Source organism: Ochlerotatus camptorhynchus, unplaced genomic scaffold, assembly GCF_037179485.1.
Source record: "Ochlerotatus camptorhynchus isolate MF236.1 unplaced genomic scaffold, CSIRO-AGI_Acam_v1.1 ptg000357l, whole genome shotgun sequence".
NCBI classification, from domain to species: domain Eukaryota; kingdom Metazoa; phylum Arthropoda; class Insecta; order Diptera; family Culicidae; genus Ochlerotatus; species Ochlerotatus camptorhynchus.
Genome location: NW_027040845.1, coordinates 6076656 through 6093866, shown reverse-complemented (window position 1 = coordinate 6093866; position 17211 = coordinate 6076656). Strand labels below are relative to the sequence as shown.

General features: G+C 40.9%; 1 protein-coding gene across 1 annotated transcript in view; it reads left to right on the top strand.

Moving 5' to 3' along the window:
- The window catches only part of l(1)G0289 (lethal (1) G0289), a 100951-nt gene that overhangs the window by 68999 nt on the left and 14741 nt on the right, over nt 1–17211 (top strand). The window contains exons 2-5 of the mRNA XM_065231517.1: nt 1715–2376; nt 16459–16651; nt 16727–16936; nt 17007–17161. Coding sequence (XP_065087589.1) covers nt 1715–2376; nt 16459–16651; nt 16727–16936; nt 17007–17161 — 1220 coding nt within the window. The remainder of the gene's footprint in view (nt 1–1714; nt 2377–16458; nt 16652–16726; nt 16937–17006; nt 17162–17211) is intronic.

Here is a 17211-nt window from a genome sequence, read left to right as displayed (position 1 = left end):
CAGAAGTGGGTAGTACGTTGTGGTTTCCTTTTGTTTATCAACTGCTTCATTGCTCTCTCTATCTCTGGTTTTAAGCCTACCTACGAACACTGAATTGATATTGAGCTGTAAGCAATTTGTTTCGCGGCGCGTCGTGAGAACCTAATTTGATTTGCAGAAAAATCCGTCCGAGGCAGCATTGGTCGATCGAAAGTAGTTCATCAGCCTTGTCACCGTTGTTGGTTGGTGAAAGTTTGTTGTTTATTAACCTACTCTTTGACCAACGTTTAATAGAATAAAATAAAACGGAACCACGGAAGTTCAGGGACAAACGTCGTCGGTTGACTGACTTTGACCTCGACAATCGAATCTCACGCCAGCCTTTGCGCCCAAAATGGAAACGAATAAAAAGTTTTCATAATTCATATGAAGAGACACGAACGAACAGCTGCCTACCAATAATGATATCAGCCGATATCGACCAAACTGTTCGGTTTGATTGGATTTTCTTCAGAAGTACTGGATAGCGTTCGCTGTTGATAGCACCTGTGGCATCCCCACATGGCACCGTCTGGAATCTCACGCTAATCGAATGTTTTGGCTGGAAAAGCTCGCAGCAGCAAATTCCTACGTGGGAAGGCGGGTAATTATTCCGTAAAAATTGATCCACAGACCATGCTGTAATAAACTTTGCTCGCTAAGTAGGTTTCTACTATTGAGTGAAGATCATGAAGTGGCTGGGAAAAGCTGCCGTGCTGTGGCCTTGTGCTGAATTATGGCGGAGAGTGAATGCGCAGACGAAGCAATGTGCGTGTGGATTGAGCAATTTGTCTTTTTTTTTTTTGGCTGTACAGTAATGACCCGATTTTGTCAGATTTTGCACTAAAGTATACCTTAAACATCCATCTTGAAGATGAATAAGCAAGAGTTGGAATTACGGCTATGTGAAATTATTAAGAGATAATAGTCTGATGTGCGGGGAGGGGCTGACATAATCGAGTCGTTACTGTTGCTGAATTTATCGATCTTATTGTTAGGTTAGGTGAAGTTTTTGCGTAATAGTGATCGAAATGATTGTTTTGCCGAGTTTTTGCTTTAAACTACATGTCATAATAACGTTTGCGCTATTATATGAATGAGGACTAGAGGTTCGCCAGTTTACGTGAAAAGAATGCCTATACCTTAGGTAGATGAATCATGTATGAATGCATGTTTTGTGGTACAACTTCCTTCTCCCTAACCTCCCTCAAAATGTTACAGTCCATTGTCAAACCACCCACATCCCTCCAATTAACCGCACAGAGCCAACGGATGAGGAATTTCTAGCGTCTTTTGTGAGATTCAGCGATAATGAACCGCATCATTGAAGCCGGTTTTATTTATAAATGCGTGACTTGTACGGCTGACGATGCGTGTAATGATCCTTGATAGACATGTAGTTCTAGACAACAAACAGCAACCACCGAGAGCGATAGACAGGGTTCGTCGTTGCTGATTGACCGTATGACCCATCGGATTGCTTGGGCGCCGGCGTTCGTCTCGCGGCGCCATTCGTTGTGATTGTTGCTGTTGCAGTAATTACTCACTTCATGCCCGCATTTTAAAGGGAATAACATTTACCAAAACAGACCGATAAGGCCGATTTATGCAACCAGAATAAACATTTTCCGTTTTCTGTTGAGCTAGATTACGTGCGATGATAACTCATATTCGTGTTTATTTATATTTTTTGCAGATTCTGTAACAGCTGTCCGCGTGAGGCGACAATCCGATCCATCGAAGAAGTCTTTAGCCGAGTCACCACCGGTGGATCCGGCGCAACCAGTTGACCAGAAAGTTCAGATCAACGAAAACAAAACCAGTGCAGCGAAGCAGAAACTGCTGAATGAAAATCTGACCGGCAAAAAGGTGGCCACCAGCCTGAACGGGACCATCTACACAGACCATGTGTTCGGAGCCAACGGAACTGGTCAACGGAAGGATTACTCCATTGTATCGATAAAACCCGGTGTGGAGCCGACTACCGTTCCGAGCGTGTCCGCTCCCAGCAGTAGCAACGCTTCGATCGAATCGGTTGCAAGTGATGTCAAGAGCAGACTGATATCGAAAATTCTTGCAACCGCTAATGCCGGCAATAATAGCAGTCCGAACAATGCCACTTCAACGACCACGGCAGATCCGCTCAGTGATGCCATCAATATCGATACGGTAGAACGGAGTGAGGCTGACTTGAACACTACCCTGCAGAATCACAATATAACCAAAACGCAGGAGGATTACCATACGTACTACAACAGCATGTGGTCAACCGAGAAGAATGCCAGCGATGCCTACTGGAAGCGGTTGGACAATATGAATGTGAGCAGCCTGCTGTCGAATTCACACCGAAGGGCAACGGTAGGTTATATCGATAATGTATCTATCGTTGGCTTATTTCCTTAACTACAAAATCGCTGTACAATCCTTATTCTCGTGACCACTTCGCACAAATATCGGCTTTCACGACACGTACTACAATTAACCTCCACGTAGTAGCAATTTCAGATAAAATTGGGCTCTAATTTCCGAGATTCGAAGTGGAAGTACATGTGTAGCCTACGTTGTGGCCATTTGTGGACTCTACAAGGAATCATCTTAATCGTGGAGAGTGTTGTGGGGCAGATTGGGAAGATTTTGTAGGGTAGTCCAAAAGTTTTGGGACAAAGTTCAGCATACTTCCAGGACGAATTCAGGGAACTGCCGGAGATTTCAAAGACTACTGCACAGGTCTGCGATGGCAACTCTGCGTGAGCAGAACCTAAAATCTTCTCAGGGTACCGGTTAAACAAACACAAACTAAATGAGTGGCATTTTAGCTATTCAAACTATAGATACTATAGATTCCATAGCCATGTAGCCAAACGAGGTGTCAGTTAGTGTAGCCAAACGAGCACGTTGTCATCATTGCGGGAGCATTGTAATATTGCATGTATTGTAATAAAGCATAAAACATTTTCCACACTCCATATTCCGAACGGAAGAAGGGAGTATAACCAAAACCAATCCTTGATTAATTGTGGCAAAGATTTGCTTTGCACTTAATTTTGAGCTTTTGCGCACGAAACATAACAAAACAAAACATGGCATGAACATTTTTCTCGAATGCCATTTATTATTCATGGTTCCCTAAACAACTTTTTGTACCTCCGCTTATCTATGGAATATATGGTATCTGTAATTCAATCTAACGGGGTTCTACGGTAGTTATCTCTCTCTCTCATACCAACGCAAATTTTGCTCCGGCCCCCCTAATAAAAATAACCATAAAAGAGAGCTTAACGACGTGTTCGGGGTATCATCCAAACCATTTGTGGGATAGTTTACCCATCCGGGATACAGTTCGTTTATGGTATTTGTTTATTAGGGCCGCTAGCGCACGCTTAGATGTGAATACAGATGTCGGGAAGCCCACACAGCAGTAGGGCACCAATTCACTTTTCCGAAATTTTAAATCCAATTCCGTTGAGTTGGTGAACCGTTGAAATTACCTGATTTACATACTCGGCCATTGACGAACAGCTAGCGAGATTGGTTTTCACCTACGTGGTGCTGAGTCATTCGAAAAGGTTGTCAGAAAAAATCCAACGATCAGGACCAACACCAAGGCTCACACCCTCTAAACAGATTTGTTCAAAGGATAAAGTATTAGAATCAACACTCAAAATGTTATCCTTAAATTAAATTGTAAAGTAATAAAACAAGCGTATCTTTAACGGTAGGGGTAAACAATAGTTGCAATTTCCAAACCTACGACTGGATGCCTTTCTTGAAATAACAACTGAAGGGCGGTAAAAAATCGGTAGAACTGTTTCAAACACATCGTTGGTACTTGAGCGGTCGGTTTTCATCTCTTTTTGCCAGTGGTGGCAAGAGGGGGACACCCCTCACCATCCCTCTCCAAAGGAGGAGTTTGGTAAAGAGAGTTGAAAAAACCGGTTTATACCTTCCTTAAAAGTTGTCCTAGCTCGCTATTCTACTATCTATATGCAATTTTCACACTGCTGTACTCTAACGGAACTATCAACTCTATACTTTCATCTCCTCCATCTATCGTATAAAAATTACCACTACAGTCTGTTATTTGAAATTAGCATCTTCAACTATGTAAATCGTTGACTTCACGCAGAAGTAATACCAACAATCAATACGAAACTACTGATTTTAAATTGGCTCACTACTTGACTAGCCTATTGGTCCCAAGCAAATCGACTAACGTACCCCATTCTTGTCGAAATTCTAGTACTACACTATGTTTGTTTTTTATTCGCTATGAAAGTTTGACAGATAAATTGAGGGGTTCGTGGATTTTCTTATGTTTCGAGGGGTGAATCGATTAGCTTGGGACCCAAGATAGTACCAGAGCTGAGCCAAAAAGTTGAGCTCGTTTCTTCGGGACTTTCTGCTCTTAGAGTTACCTCTATGGTAATACCAACAATCAATACGAAACTAACGATTTTAAATTGGCTCACCACTTTAGTAGCCTATTGGTCCCAAGCAAACGATTAACGTACCCTATACTAGTTGAAATTCTATTACTACACTATGTTTGTTTTGATTCACTATGAAAGTTTGACAGATAACATCAGGGGTGTGTGGATTCATGCAGAACATGCAGGGGTGAGTGAAATAGCTTGGGACTGCTTGGGACCGTTGTTCTGGTACTGAGTGAGCCAAAAATAATAATGATTTTCTTCGGGACCCAGTGGTCTTAGAGTTACCTCTATGGTAATACTAAACATATAGTCAAAATAAATAATGGCTTCTTTCGTAAATATCTCGTAGGTCAAAGTCAAACCATGCAAGCCACTAATTTTATCGGATAGGAGGACTCTTTCTCTACACAATCATGGTGTTGATTTTCTTGAGTGAGTTTTCATTTTCGAGAAATTCACACAAAAAGTAATTGTTTACGTTTGCAGCATTGGCCCTTACCTAGGCGAGTAAGAGAGGTGCCACAGTCGGAAGAAGTGTTAGTTTGTTTACTAAAATGAACCGCCCATTTTGTTATGGCAAGTTTTGCCATAAGAAATGCTCCTCGTGTTTATTAGCGAAATTTACATCAAAGATTGATTAATTACGTAGGAAATCAGTTTGGCACGGCATTTGTAACCAGCATACACCTTCCGGTCGTATGAAACAGGTCAAAAACATCCGCAGATAAAAATTTTTGTTTAGAATTTGTGTATGGCAAAATAGTGAATTTTTCGTGAACATTAACGGCAAAGAAGTCACCAACACTGGGAGACCGTGAGTTCCTGCCCACCTGTCTTAAAAACATCTCGGGCCCTTACGCTTACGAAAGTAAGCATTGACGTTGACGGCGACTTTGCAACTCTTTACTCCTGGTAAAATCCCATAAGCATGTGACAATCTGTGCATGAAATATAGCGGACTTTGTCTTATCTCTTCATTCCTCCAGCAAGCCGCCGTTTCTTCACGCAAAGATTGACAGAATCATATGGGATTTTCATAGGAGTGAAAGGGTAAGGAAATGTTCACCAAGTATCACGCACAGACTGATGTTTGCTTATGGGATTTTACCATAGGAGTGAAGAGCTACAGAGTGACCGAAGAGGCGAATTGTTAATAGTTACGGTAATGCGTAATGAGATGTAAACAGGTGGGGCCCAGATAATTTTTCGTCGCTTTTGTTCCTCCGCTGTTTAAATTCTTGACGGAGTTTGACGTGTGTGCATTCTTTTTTCGACTAGCTCGACAGGGGGCTTTTCAAAGGATTTTTAACTAGTATTTTCAAGTCGGTCGGAAGCCAATCAAGAGCGTTGCTATGCAGTAGTATTGCCTATTTACAGATGCATTATTTCTTCGTCTCTTCGATCTTATTGGTTTGCATTGGATTCATGACGGAAACTATGTTAATTGAATATATTAAGGCTGTCCACGAGACAGTTGTGATTAGCTGACTTTTTTGTTTACCAAGAATTTTTGACAGATCACAGTCATGCTTGGCACACACAGTTTTGCCCACGAACTGCTCATTTGCTAATAATTTTGCACACAGTTGATGGAACATAGTTCTTTTTGAAGCAGTAGATAGAATTGTTAGCAGACACAGTTCTTGGAACAGGGGCTCGGAGTAATAAAAGTGCTAGTGCTAGCTAGTGTTCTCTAGCTCAAAACAAGAAGGAATGAATTTTATTGGCAAATCAAAGTTGGCTCTCGTGGAGAATAGAAGAACTATGAAAGTGATGATGGTTTCAAAATTTTCCACAGGGAAGTATACGAGTGCAATCTTAAAATGCTTTTATTTTGTGAATGGAGCATTTTATTTAACTCTGGTTAGTGCTACGTTAGTAGAAAACTTCAGGACTACTCAATAGACATATAATACAGAAAATATAATTTCTTTTCAGATTTTTAGGTGTAAACATAGACTTCCGCTTTTCTACCACTGTAGCAGTAACCAGATTTAAATAAAATGCTCCATTTTAAAAATAAAAGCATTTTAAGATTGCACTCGTATACTTCCCCGTGGAAAATTTTGAAACCATCATCACTTTCATAGTTCTTCTATTCTCCACGAGTGCCAACTTTGATTTGCCAATTGTCGTCTTCGGTTTACAGTGGAACTGAACAACTGTCAAATGGGAAGTGTTGCCTGATCGGCATTCGCAGTGAAGTAAATGCTGTAAGTCGAACCTGGGGGTTCAACACTCCTCCTCAACACTGATCGGTTTGACACCAATCGCCCTTCGTAGATTCTTCAACCTAACTGCCTGTAATGGTTTGGTCAGTAAGTCTGCTTCCATATATTCAGTAGGGTAGTATTGCAGCTGCACGATGCCTTCCTGAACCAGATCCTTTGCAAAGCTGTACTTCGTATCTAGATGCTTGGATTTCTTCTCGTTCCGGTCTACTTTCGTTAAGGCGATGCAGCTTTGATTGTCTTCCTTGACAGGTATCGGGTAATCCAGCTGTTCTCCGACGTCTTCCATAAGCTTGCGAATCCATTGTAATTCTTGGAGGCACTCCGCTAGTGCGATGTATTCGGCCTCGGTCCTTGACATAGCGACGCACTTCTGCTTACGACAGCCCCATCCAATAACGCCACCGTGAAACTTGAAGAGGTATCCGGAACTTGATTTGCGGTCGGACACATCACCGGCCCAATCCGCGTCAACAAAGCACTCCAGTTGCGTATTGTCACACCCAAGGCAGAGCTCCAAGTTGATCGTGTTCTTAAGATATCGCAATACACGTTTAGCCTCATTCCAATCGCCTTCGGTTGGCGCTTGAACGCGTCGTCCCAAGATCGAGGTTGCAATCGAAATGTCTGGTCTAGTACTCACGGCTACGTACAACAAAGCTCCAATGAGACTTTGATATTGTTCAACGGATTCAAGTCTCTTAATCGTCTCCTCCTTTTGTTGGAGAAAACCAGGATCCATAGGCACTTTCGATGTTTTGGCCTCGCTCATCCCGAATCTTTCCAAAAGACGACTTAAGTACACCCTTTGATTGACGCGATATTGACCGGTCTCCTGCCGAACTTGGATCCCGAGGAAAAACTTGAGGTCTCCCATCGCAGTGATTTTAAACTGTCCGTTCAGGGCGTTAGCGATATTGGCAAATTCTTCCTCAGTCACGCAAATTACGATAATATCGTCGACGTAAATCAAAAGGAAAGTGTACGTACCTGCTGTGTCCTTTATGTAGAGGCACGGGTCAGCCTTTGATTGATGGAACCCCATGAACTTCAACACCTCATCGATCCGCTGATTCCAAACACGAGCGGCTTGTTTTAGCCCGTACAAGCTGCGTCGTAGTCGACAAACTTCGTCCTTGTTTCCGCTTTCGTATCCTGGGGGTTGCCGCATATATATCTCCTCCTGAAGCTGCCCATAAAGGTAGGCGGTTTTTATGTCGACGTGCTTGGCTAACATTTTCCTCGTCCTAGCTAACGTCAACATCGCCCGGAACGTCACCTGTCTTACCACGGGTGCAAATACTAAGTCATAATCAGACCCGTATTTTTGGCAGAAACCTTGCGCTACTAAGCGTGCCTTGAGGCGCACAAGTTCACCATTCTCATCAACCTTGCATTTATAAATCCACTTGCTACCGATGGCCTTGCGATGTAGTGGAAGCTCCGTTAACTCCCAGGTTCCATTCTCACGATGCGACATTATTTCTTCGTCCATTGCAGATTTCCATTCAGCGCATTGCGGACATGACACTGCTTCTCGAAATGACCTTGGCTCTACTATGTTCTGCATCGCTAGATACACTCCTGCCGGATATCGCACTGGTGCAACACCTGCCGTTGCTCTCCTTGAACGACGCACTTGTTGCAATTGTGGTTCTTCACTCACTACAGAATTCTCTTCGTCATCGCTTTCCCAAAGACCACGTAGTAGATCGATGCCATGACCTTCGAACAATCCTTCAGGCCATTCGTCTTCCTCGTTATCAAAACCGTAGAAATCTTCTGATTCTGCATCTTCTGGAACATTCGGTAGCTTAGAAAAATCCTGCATATTCCATTCGATGCTATCAGCATAGAGGTAACTCTAAGACCAGAAGGTCCCGAAGAAACGAGCTCAACTTTTTGGCTCAGCTCTGGTACTATCTTCGGTCCCAAGCTAATCGATGCACCCCTCGAAACATAGGAAAATCCACTAACCCCTCATGTTATCTGTCAAACTTTCATAGCGACTCAAAACAAACATAGTGTAGTACTGGAATTTATTCTAGAATGGGGTACGTTAATCGATTTGCTTGGGACCAATAGGCTAGTCAAGTAGTGAGCCAATTTTAAATCGTTAGTTTCGTATTGATTGTTGCTATCATTGCCAGTAGGACTTGTCGGTTTTACTAACTGCTGTTTGTTTTCAATCGACTGCTCCTCCTTTGATCCAACTCCAAATTCCAAAAATCGAACGTCACGGCTGATCTTGATTTCCCCGGTACGAGTATCCAGCATTCGGTACGCTTTATGTTCCAATGAGTAGCCAACAAACGTCATTTTAAGGCTTTGACGTCTAGCTTCTTGCGTTTCACGGAGGGAACCAATACGTAACCACTACATCCGAAAAGTCGCAAGTGGTTAAGGTCTGGCTTTCTACCATGCCAGATAAATAAGTGTATAGTGTGACCACCCGTTGCCTGCCCCAGAACCGATGTCAATCATACAAGGTTAGGAACAACAGGCAGTTTGCTCAACCGGTGGAAACTACGATTTTAAATTGGCTCACTACTTGACTAGCCTATTGGTCCCAAGCAAAGGATTAACGTACCCCATTCTAGTCGAAATTCTAGTACTACACAATGCTTGTTTTGATTCGTTATGAAAGTTTGACAGATAAAATTAGTGGATTTTCTTATGTTTCGAGGGGTGAATCGATTAGCTTGGGACCGAAGATAGTACCAGAGCTGAGCCAAAAAGTTGAGCACGTTTCTTCGGGACCTTCTAGTTTTAGAGTTACCTCTATGGTACAACCATAGAGGTAACTCTAAGACCACTGGGTCCCGAAGAAAATCATTATTATTTTTGGCTCACTCAGTACCAGAACAACGGTCCCAAGCAGTCCCAAGCTATTTCACTCACCCCTGCATGTTCTGCATGAATCCACACACCCCTGATGTTATCTGTCAAACTTTCATAGCGAATCAAAACAAACATAGTGCAGTAATAGAATTTCAACTAGAATAGGGTACGTTAATCGTTTGCTTGGGACCAATAGGCTACTAAAGTGGTGAGCCAATTTAAAATCGTTAGTTTCGTATTGATTGTTGGTACAACTGTGCATGCCAAGCATGATCACAGTAGAACTGACAGTTCACTCTCATATGAATTTCCGCTTTGTTTATGTTTACATTCAGCACGATTAACACCAGATCACTCACACACTCTTGATTTATAGCTGTCAGTTCCACCAACGATCAATAATAACTGGGAGCAATACAACTCAAAGCTTATAGTTGGAGTTAATAACTTGAGAGGATGTTCAAAAACATGCAATGAACTTGAGAAAAATTCTCATGAGCTTTCAAGCTTAATCCAACAAGTTTATTACGACAGCTGTTCTGCAAAGAAACGCTCTACGAATAGGGATGTACCTTGGTGGAATAAAACCTTAGAGAAACTTCGGAAGAAAACCCGGAAGCTATTTAACCGGGCGAAAATAACAAGACAATGCGATCAATACAGGGAAGCCCTCACATGTTATAATAAGGAAATCCGAAGATCTAAAAGGAAGGACTGGAGGCATACATGTGAAAACATTGAAAATACTCCAGTTGCTGCCAGATTGCAAAAAGTCCTTTCAAAAGATCATTCAAATGGCTGAGGAACTCTTAAAAATGAAGACGGCACTTTTACTAAGTCTGTGGAAGAAACATTAGAAACAATGATGAAAACACACTTTCCATGTTCAATTACCAACATAAATGAAGACCAAAATACACGTGCAGCGCAAACTGGCTCTGGAAAAGTCAGGACGGAAGTTCAGACACCAATGAATGAATCGAGTGGGTTAGAGATTGCCAGGAAAGACGCTCGTAATCTGGCCAATAGAATTTTTACAGAAAAACGAGTCGAATCGGCGATTGATTCTTTTGCTCCTTTCAAATCACCAGGTAGGGACGGAATTTTTCCAGTACTACTTCAGAAAGGAAAAGAAACTTTGACACACATTCTAACAGGCTTGTTTAGAGCATGCTTAAGATTAAGTTATATTCCGATAACTTGGCGTCAAGTAAAGGTTATATTTATTCCGAAGGCTAATAAAAAGGATAAAACTTCTTCTAAATCCTTCAGGCCGATCAGTTTATCATCCATTATGCTAAAAATAATGGAGAAAATAATAGATCAGCATATAAAATCAACGTACTTGATTACAATTCCTTTGAGTAAATATCAGTGTGCATATCAAGCTGGTAAATCAACAGTAACAGCTCTTCACACGCTTGTTACACAACTAGAAAAATCTTTTTTTTTTTTTTTTATAATTACTTTATTTGTACAGGCTCAATCGAATAAACTTTACAGAGCCGAGTTATCCTTTGCGTTATACATTATTACTGTCTTAAATTTAAAGTTAAAGGAACTGGACCGAGTACTCGCGGTTGTCTCGAGGTTAGTGGAGATTTAGAAAAATCTTTTGAATCAAAAGAAATGTCACTATCAGCATTCTTTGATATAGAAGGAGCATTTGATAATGCATCTTATAACTCCATGAAAAACAATATGTTGAAGCGTGGATTCGACAAAATAAGCATCGTTGAGTGGATTAATGAGATGCTTTCTAAAAGAGAAATCTCAGCAAATCTTGGAAGCTCATCCATAACAGTTAGAGCTGTAAAAGGGTTTCCTCAAGGAGGTGTGCTTTCACCTCTTTTATGGTCTTTTATTGTTGACGAACTTCTCAAAAACTTAGAAGCAAAGGGCTTCGAGATAATTGGCTTTGCTGATGACATAGTCATAATAGTACGAGAAAAATTTGATAATATCATTTCAAATAGAATGCAAACTGCTTTAAATTATGTTTCCTCGTGATGCGCTAAAGAAGGGTTGAATATAAACCCTTCTAAGACCACTATTGTACCGTTCACACGGAAAAGGAAATTTTCTATAAATAACTTAAAATTGAAAGAAACCTCTTTAGAACTTTCACGAACAGTCAAGTATCTGGGAGTAATTCTTGGTTGTTAATAAGGCAATAAATGCTCTTTGGATAAGTAAAAAAAAACATTTGGTAGGAAATGGGGCCTAAAACCAAAAATGATCCACTGGATTTATTTGACGATTGTAAAACCCAGAATATCCTACACATCATTAGTTTGGTGGCCGAAAACTAATTAAAAATCGGCTCAGAAGAAGCTGGGGAAACTGCAAAGACTAGCTACTCTCTCAATAACTGGTGCAATGAGTAGCACACCAAGTATGGCACTAGATGCTCTACTTTATCTGATTCCGTTGCATCAATTTATCCAATTAGAAGCTGAAAGGAGCGCTTTAAGGATTCAACGAACAAAGTACTTCCTTGAAGGTGTCATTTAGCATTTTAAAAATGTTTGATATTGATTCTCTTGTATTAAAAAATGAAGACTGGATGGAGAAAAAATATAATTTCGATCGTTTATACAATGCAGCAGAATTTGATCGTAATGTTTGGGAAAGTGGGGGACCAAACATCCGTCCAGGTTCAACTGTTTTTTATACAGACGGTTCAAGATTGAACAATCGTGTGGGAGCAGGGGTAACTGGTCCAGGGATTGATCTCTCAATATCCATGGGTTACTGGCCAACCGTGTTCCAAGCAGAAATTCAAGCAATTCTTGAATGCTCTGTAATATGCTTGCGCAGGAATTATAAACATTCGAATATCTGCATTATGTCTGATAGTCAAGCAGCATTAAATGCTTTAAAATCAGCAACATGCAATTCCAAACTCGTATGGGAATGTGCAATGTCACTTCAGAAATTGGCCTGTCAAAAACAAATAAAATTATATTGGGTTCCTGGCCACTGTGGAATTGAAGGGAATGAAATAGCCGATACGTTAGCCAGGCTAGGATCATCACAGCAATTCATAGGACCAGAACCATTCTGTGGAGTTTCTACTTGTTCTCTTAAAATGGAGTTCAAGAAATGGAAAAAAATGAAAGTGGAGACCAATTGGAACAACACTTCCATTGCTAGGCAGTCGAAACGGTTCATAATTCCGAACATTTCAATGACTAGCAAAATTCTTGAATTATCAAAGACAGATCTCATTGTCTATACTGGTTTGATAACAGGACATTGTCCATGTAAATATCATTTGAAGCTAATAGGAAAACTTCAAGAGGATATGTGTCGATTCTGTGGTATAGAAAAGGAGGACTCTGAACACCTGCTATGCTCTTGTGCAGCAATCTTCAATAAAAGGCGTATTTTTCTGGATAAGGGGCTGGCAGAACCCTTTGATATTTGGAATGCAGGTCCCAGTAAAGTAGTACATTTCATTCGAAATGTAATACCTGGCTGGGAAAATGCTTTTGGTCAGTCTCTGTCGGTCGCTTCACAAAATAGTGATACGACATAACTGATAAAGCAATATAAAAACGGGGAATATCACAATAGATCAAAGTAATGATCGCAGTGATGAATACACCCAACACGAAAAAAAAAAACAATCAATACGAAACTAACGATTTTAAATTGACTCACTACTTGACTAGCCTATTGGTCCCAAGCAAACGATTAACGTGCCCCATTCTAGTCGAAATTCTATTACTACACTATGTTTGTTTTGATTAGCTATGAAAGTTTGACAAATAAAATGAGGGGTTATAGGTTTTTCCTATGTTTCGAGGGATGAATCGATTAGCTTGGGACCGAAGATAGTACCAGAGCTGAGCCAAAAAGTTGAGCACGTTTCTTCGGAACCTTCTGGTCTTAGAGTTACCTCTATGGTTCCACTGAGAAACGTCTCTTGGATCACCTTATTTAATGCAAACAATTTGAAGATTTGATATAGCCGGCGCCGGTGGTGTAGTGGTAAGCGTGACTGCTTTCTAACACCCCAATGGGTCTGGGATTGAACCAGCCGAGGTCGGTGGGATTTTTCTGAGGCATAAAAAGCTCTGGTCACGTCTTCCTTCGGAAGGGAAGTAAAGCCGTTGGTCCCGGCCCATGTGTGTTGTGAATGGGTGCGATATCCTACGCAGGTGTGTGGAAGTTGCCTTCCTGCACATTCGGTTGCCGTCAATGGATGGCAATCGATGTCCATCGGTGATTGGCACTAGATTGCGGAACAGAGACCGACGTTAAATAAAGGAAAATGAGAAGAAGAAGAAGAAGATTTGATGATTACGTTGAATAGGTGTAAAACTATCAATTTGTATGTGGTATGTTGAAATATTGTTAACTGTGCTTTTAGTGAGTCAACTTGTGATTATTACATCACGAAATTTCCAGTAGATGCATATTAACGATTATTTGTGTTAGTAAATAGTGCTTAACCTTTGCGTGCCTAACGTCTGAATTTGCATAGATTTCAAAATTCAATTAGCTCTAAAAACATAATTTCTCAATCTTTTTCTTCACAACAAATTGCATTTTATCGGGAATCTATTGAAGTTTTTGAATCCATCTGCAAATATTTGGACCAATACATGGTTCTGGAATTATTCCGGTTCCCGTTGGGGTCACTTTTGGTCGGCATTCGACTTTACTGTTCTGTAATAAGTATACACACGATGAACATCATGTTTTTTCTCTCAAATGATGTAATTGGACCAATGGCAGCTATACCGACGGTCCACGATCACATTGGGCATCCCGGAAATGTTCCGGATCCCCGGGGAAGTGGCCAATTCTCAACAAGAACCAAAACGCATCGTGCGACATATCAAATTTCATGATTTGACAAATTTTGGCCAGTAATAGCCTTATTGAGAGTCCATGGTCACACTAGCATTCCCTGGAATGTTCTGGTGCCCCCGGGGAAGTGGCCAATTCTCAACAAGAATCAAAACCCATCGTGCGACATATCAAACTTCATGATTTGACAAATCTTGGCCAGTAATGGTCTTATTGAGTTTCCATGGTCACACTAGCCCTCCCAGACATGTTCCGGTGCCCCCGGGGAAGTGGCCAATTCTCAACAAGAACCAAAACCCATCGTGCGACATATCAAAATTCATGATTTTACAAATCTTGGCCGGCAATGGCCTTAATGAAACTCGACGGTCACACTAGCCCTCCCGGGCATGTTCCCCTGGTAAGTGGCTGATTCTCCACAAGAACCAAAACACGTTATGCGACATATCAAACTTTATGATTCTGCTGAACTCGGCCAGTAATGGTCTTTTTGAGAGCCCACGATCCCATTGGCCCTCCCTGGCATTTCCCGGTGTCCCCGGGTATATTTTCTTTTGTTATAAGAAACAGCAATTTTCTTGCATACTTATTTTCACTTTCATGGAATTTGACAGAGTTGATTTATTTCTCTTCTTAGAATTTTTCTCAATGTCGTCTATCGATTCTCGATCCATCGATAGAAGCAACACAGTTTTACCACAGACAAACAGACATAACACATTGAATATTTATCACTGTAAAACATCGTCGCTAAAACATTACCGCCATCTGTTGAATACACTGTGGTGGGTAGTACGCTGAACAGATGGCGGTAGTGTGTAAACGTCAAACGCAAGGGAATTGACTATGCGCACCACAGGTGGCGGTACTACCAACTACGATACTTTTAAATTGACCGTTAAATGCTTGTTCGATGAACAACTTGCGAGTGTTATGTCTGTTTGTCTGTGGTTTAAACATATTTTCTGCAATTTTTTACCCAAAATATAACTCAATTTTTGAAATTCTGTTTAATGGATATTTAAACTTTTTGGGTACATTGTGCCAATACTTTTCTTTACTTTTTGATAGTTACAAGTTATTTGCTTTATATAATTTATTTAAACATGTAATTCATAAACATTCTGGTACTTTAATAAATTCCAGATGATTATACTCATCGATTTTTACTTGGGATTGGCACATCCATTTGATTTCAATAGAATTATGTTAAAAACAGGATTTTTTACAGAATTCCAGATTTTTCCAGATTTTATATTTTAACTGGTCCTGATTTTTCTGAAAATGACCTGGCAGCGCTGGTTGTGAGATGCACTCGCGCTTAATGTATAGAAACACGATTGATTATGATTTTGAAGATTTCCTGCAAAAAGGTGGAGAGCGATGCGAGTAGATGGGTTTAGATGCAAGAGATGAAAAAAGATTTTTCGTAGATTGATTCGCTAGTGAAATTTTTTGCTTTAGTTGACAATAATCGTATTGGCAATACAATTGGTATGGAACCGCTATAAAGTAAGAAGACTTGAAGTGAAAAGCAAGCACCACACGAGTAAAAACATTGTCAATACTCAAAAATATTGACAATCATATTGGTGCAAATATTGACGACGAATATATTGATGAGCATATTGACGCAAAATCAAAAAGTTTGATTTCATGTTCCAATATTTCCTTTCATTTTTGCCTCTTCTTTTCATATTGTTGATAATAAAGACATGAACATATTGATGGAAATATTGACGAAACTTCTGTCGTGTGGGGCGCACTAAAGAGCCAAAACTTTGAAATTAACAAAATGGTTCCTTCAAAGTCAGCTTTCAATCAAGTGAGGATGATCCCATTTTTAATCGTTTAAGCCCTATAGAGTAGACGTTCTAAATTTTGCAACAGTCTAAGGGAAAGCCCCATATCACATATTGGCCGCAAGGCACCATTATGGACTTCTATCGCTTGATTACAAAAAATGCATCTGATTGCGATAACTGGATACTGCTCACCAACTTCGAAAAACTTGGCAATCACAGTACATTTTAAATTAAAATTTTAAACCTATTTGACAAACATGCTATTAGAACTGATGAACCAACAATTGCTCTTCTAAATTTCCGTTCTAGACTGTCCTGCTGTCGTTCGATTTCCCGTACTATGGCTATCCCATCCGGAACATCACCATCGCAACCGGCGGCTTCCTGTACACGGGCGATTACGTGCACTCGTGGCTTGCTTCGACGCAGTACATCGCACCGCTGATGGCCAACTTCGATACTAGTCTATCAACCAATTCGTTTGTCAAATTCCGTGATGATGGTAAGTTGCCGCGGTCTTGTACCTCTTGTTCTGTCTGACTACAACACTACAACATTCATCAATGTAATACAATAGGCGAAACCTTCACGGTGGTGTGGGAGAACGTCTCGCTGCAGGATCGGCCCGAGAACGGTTCCTTCACGTTCAGTGCCACGCTGAACAAATCCGGTGACATTGTGTTCGCTTATCAGACGATTCCCATTGACATCCAGCAAATTTACGATGACAAACATCCGGTCAAAGTGGGACTGTCGGACGCTTACATCATCGATAAGACCATTTTCCGTAAGTATGAATAATGGCATACTTTCAGTTTTTTTTTTTTGCGAGTGCTAGCATATTGATGCCATTGTAGGTACCAAGCAGAAAACGATCTACGAGTATCACAGAGTCAACTTTGGGCGTTCGAATGTGCTGAACAATACACTGATTACGCTGTACGCTCAGCCCACCTGTTACAGCTTCAAGGACTGCCAGTCCTGTATGAACCACGAAGGTGCTGAGTTCAAGGTTCGTGTTGTTTTAGGAAGAATCAATAACCTTTAGTCTAATAATTGCGG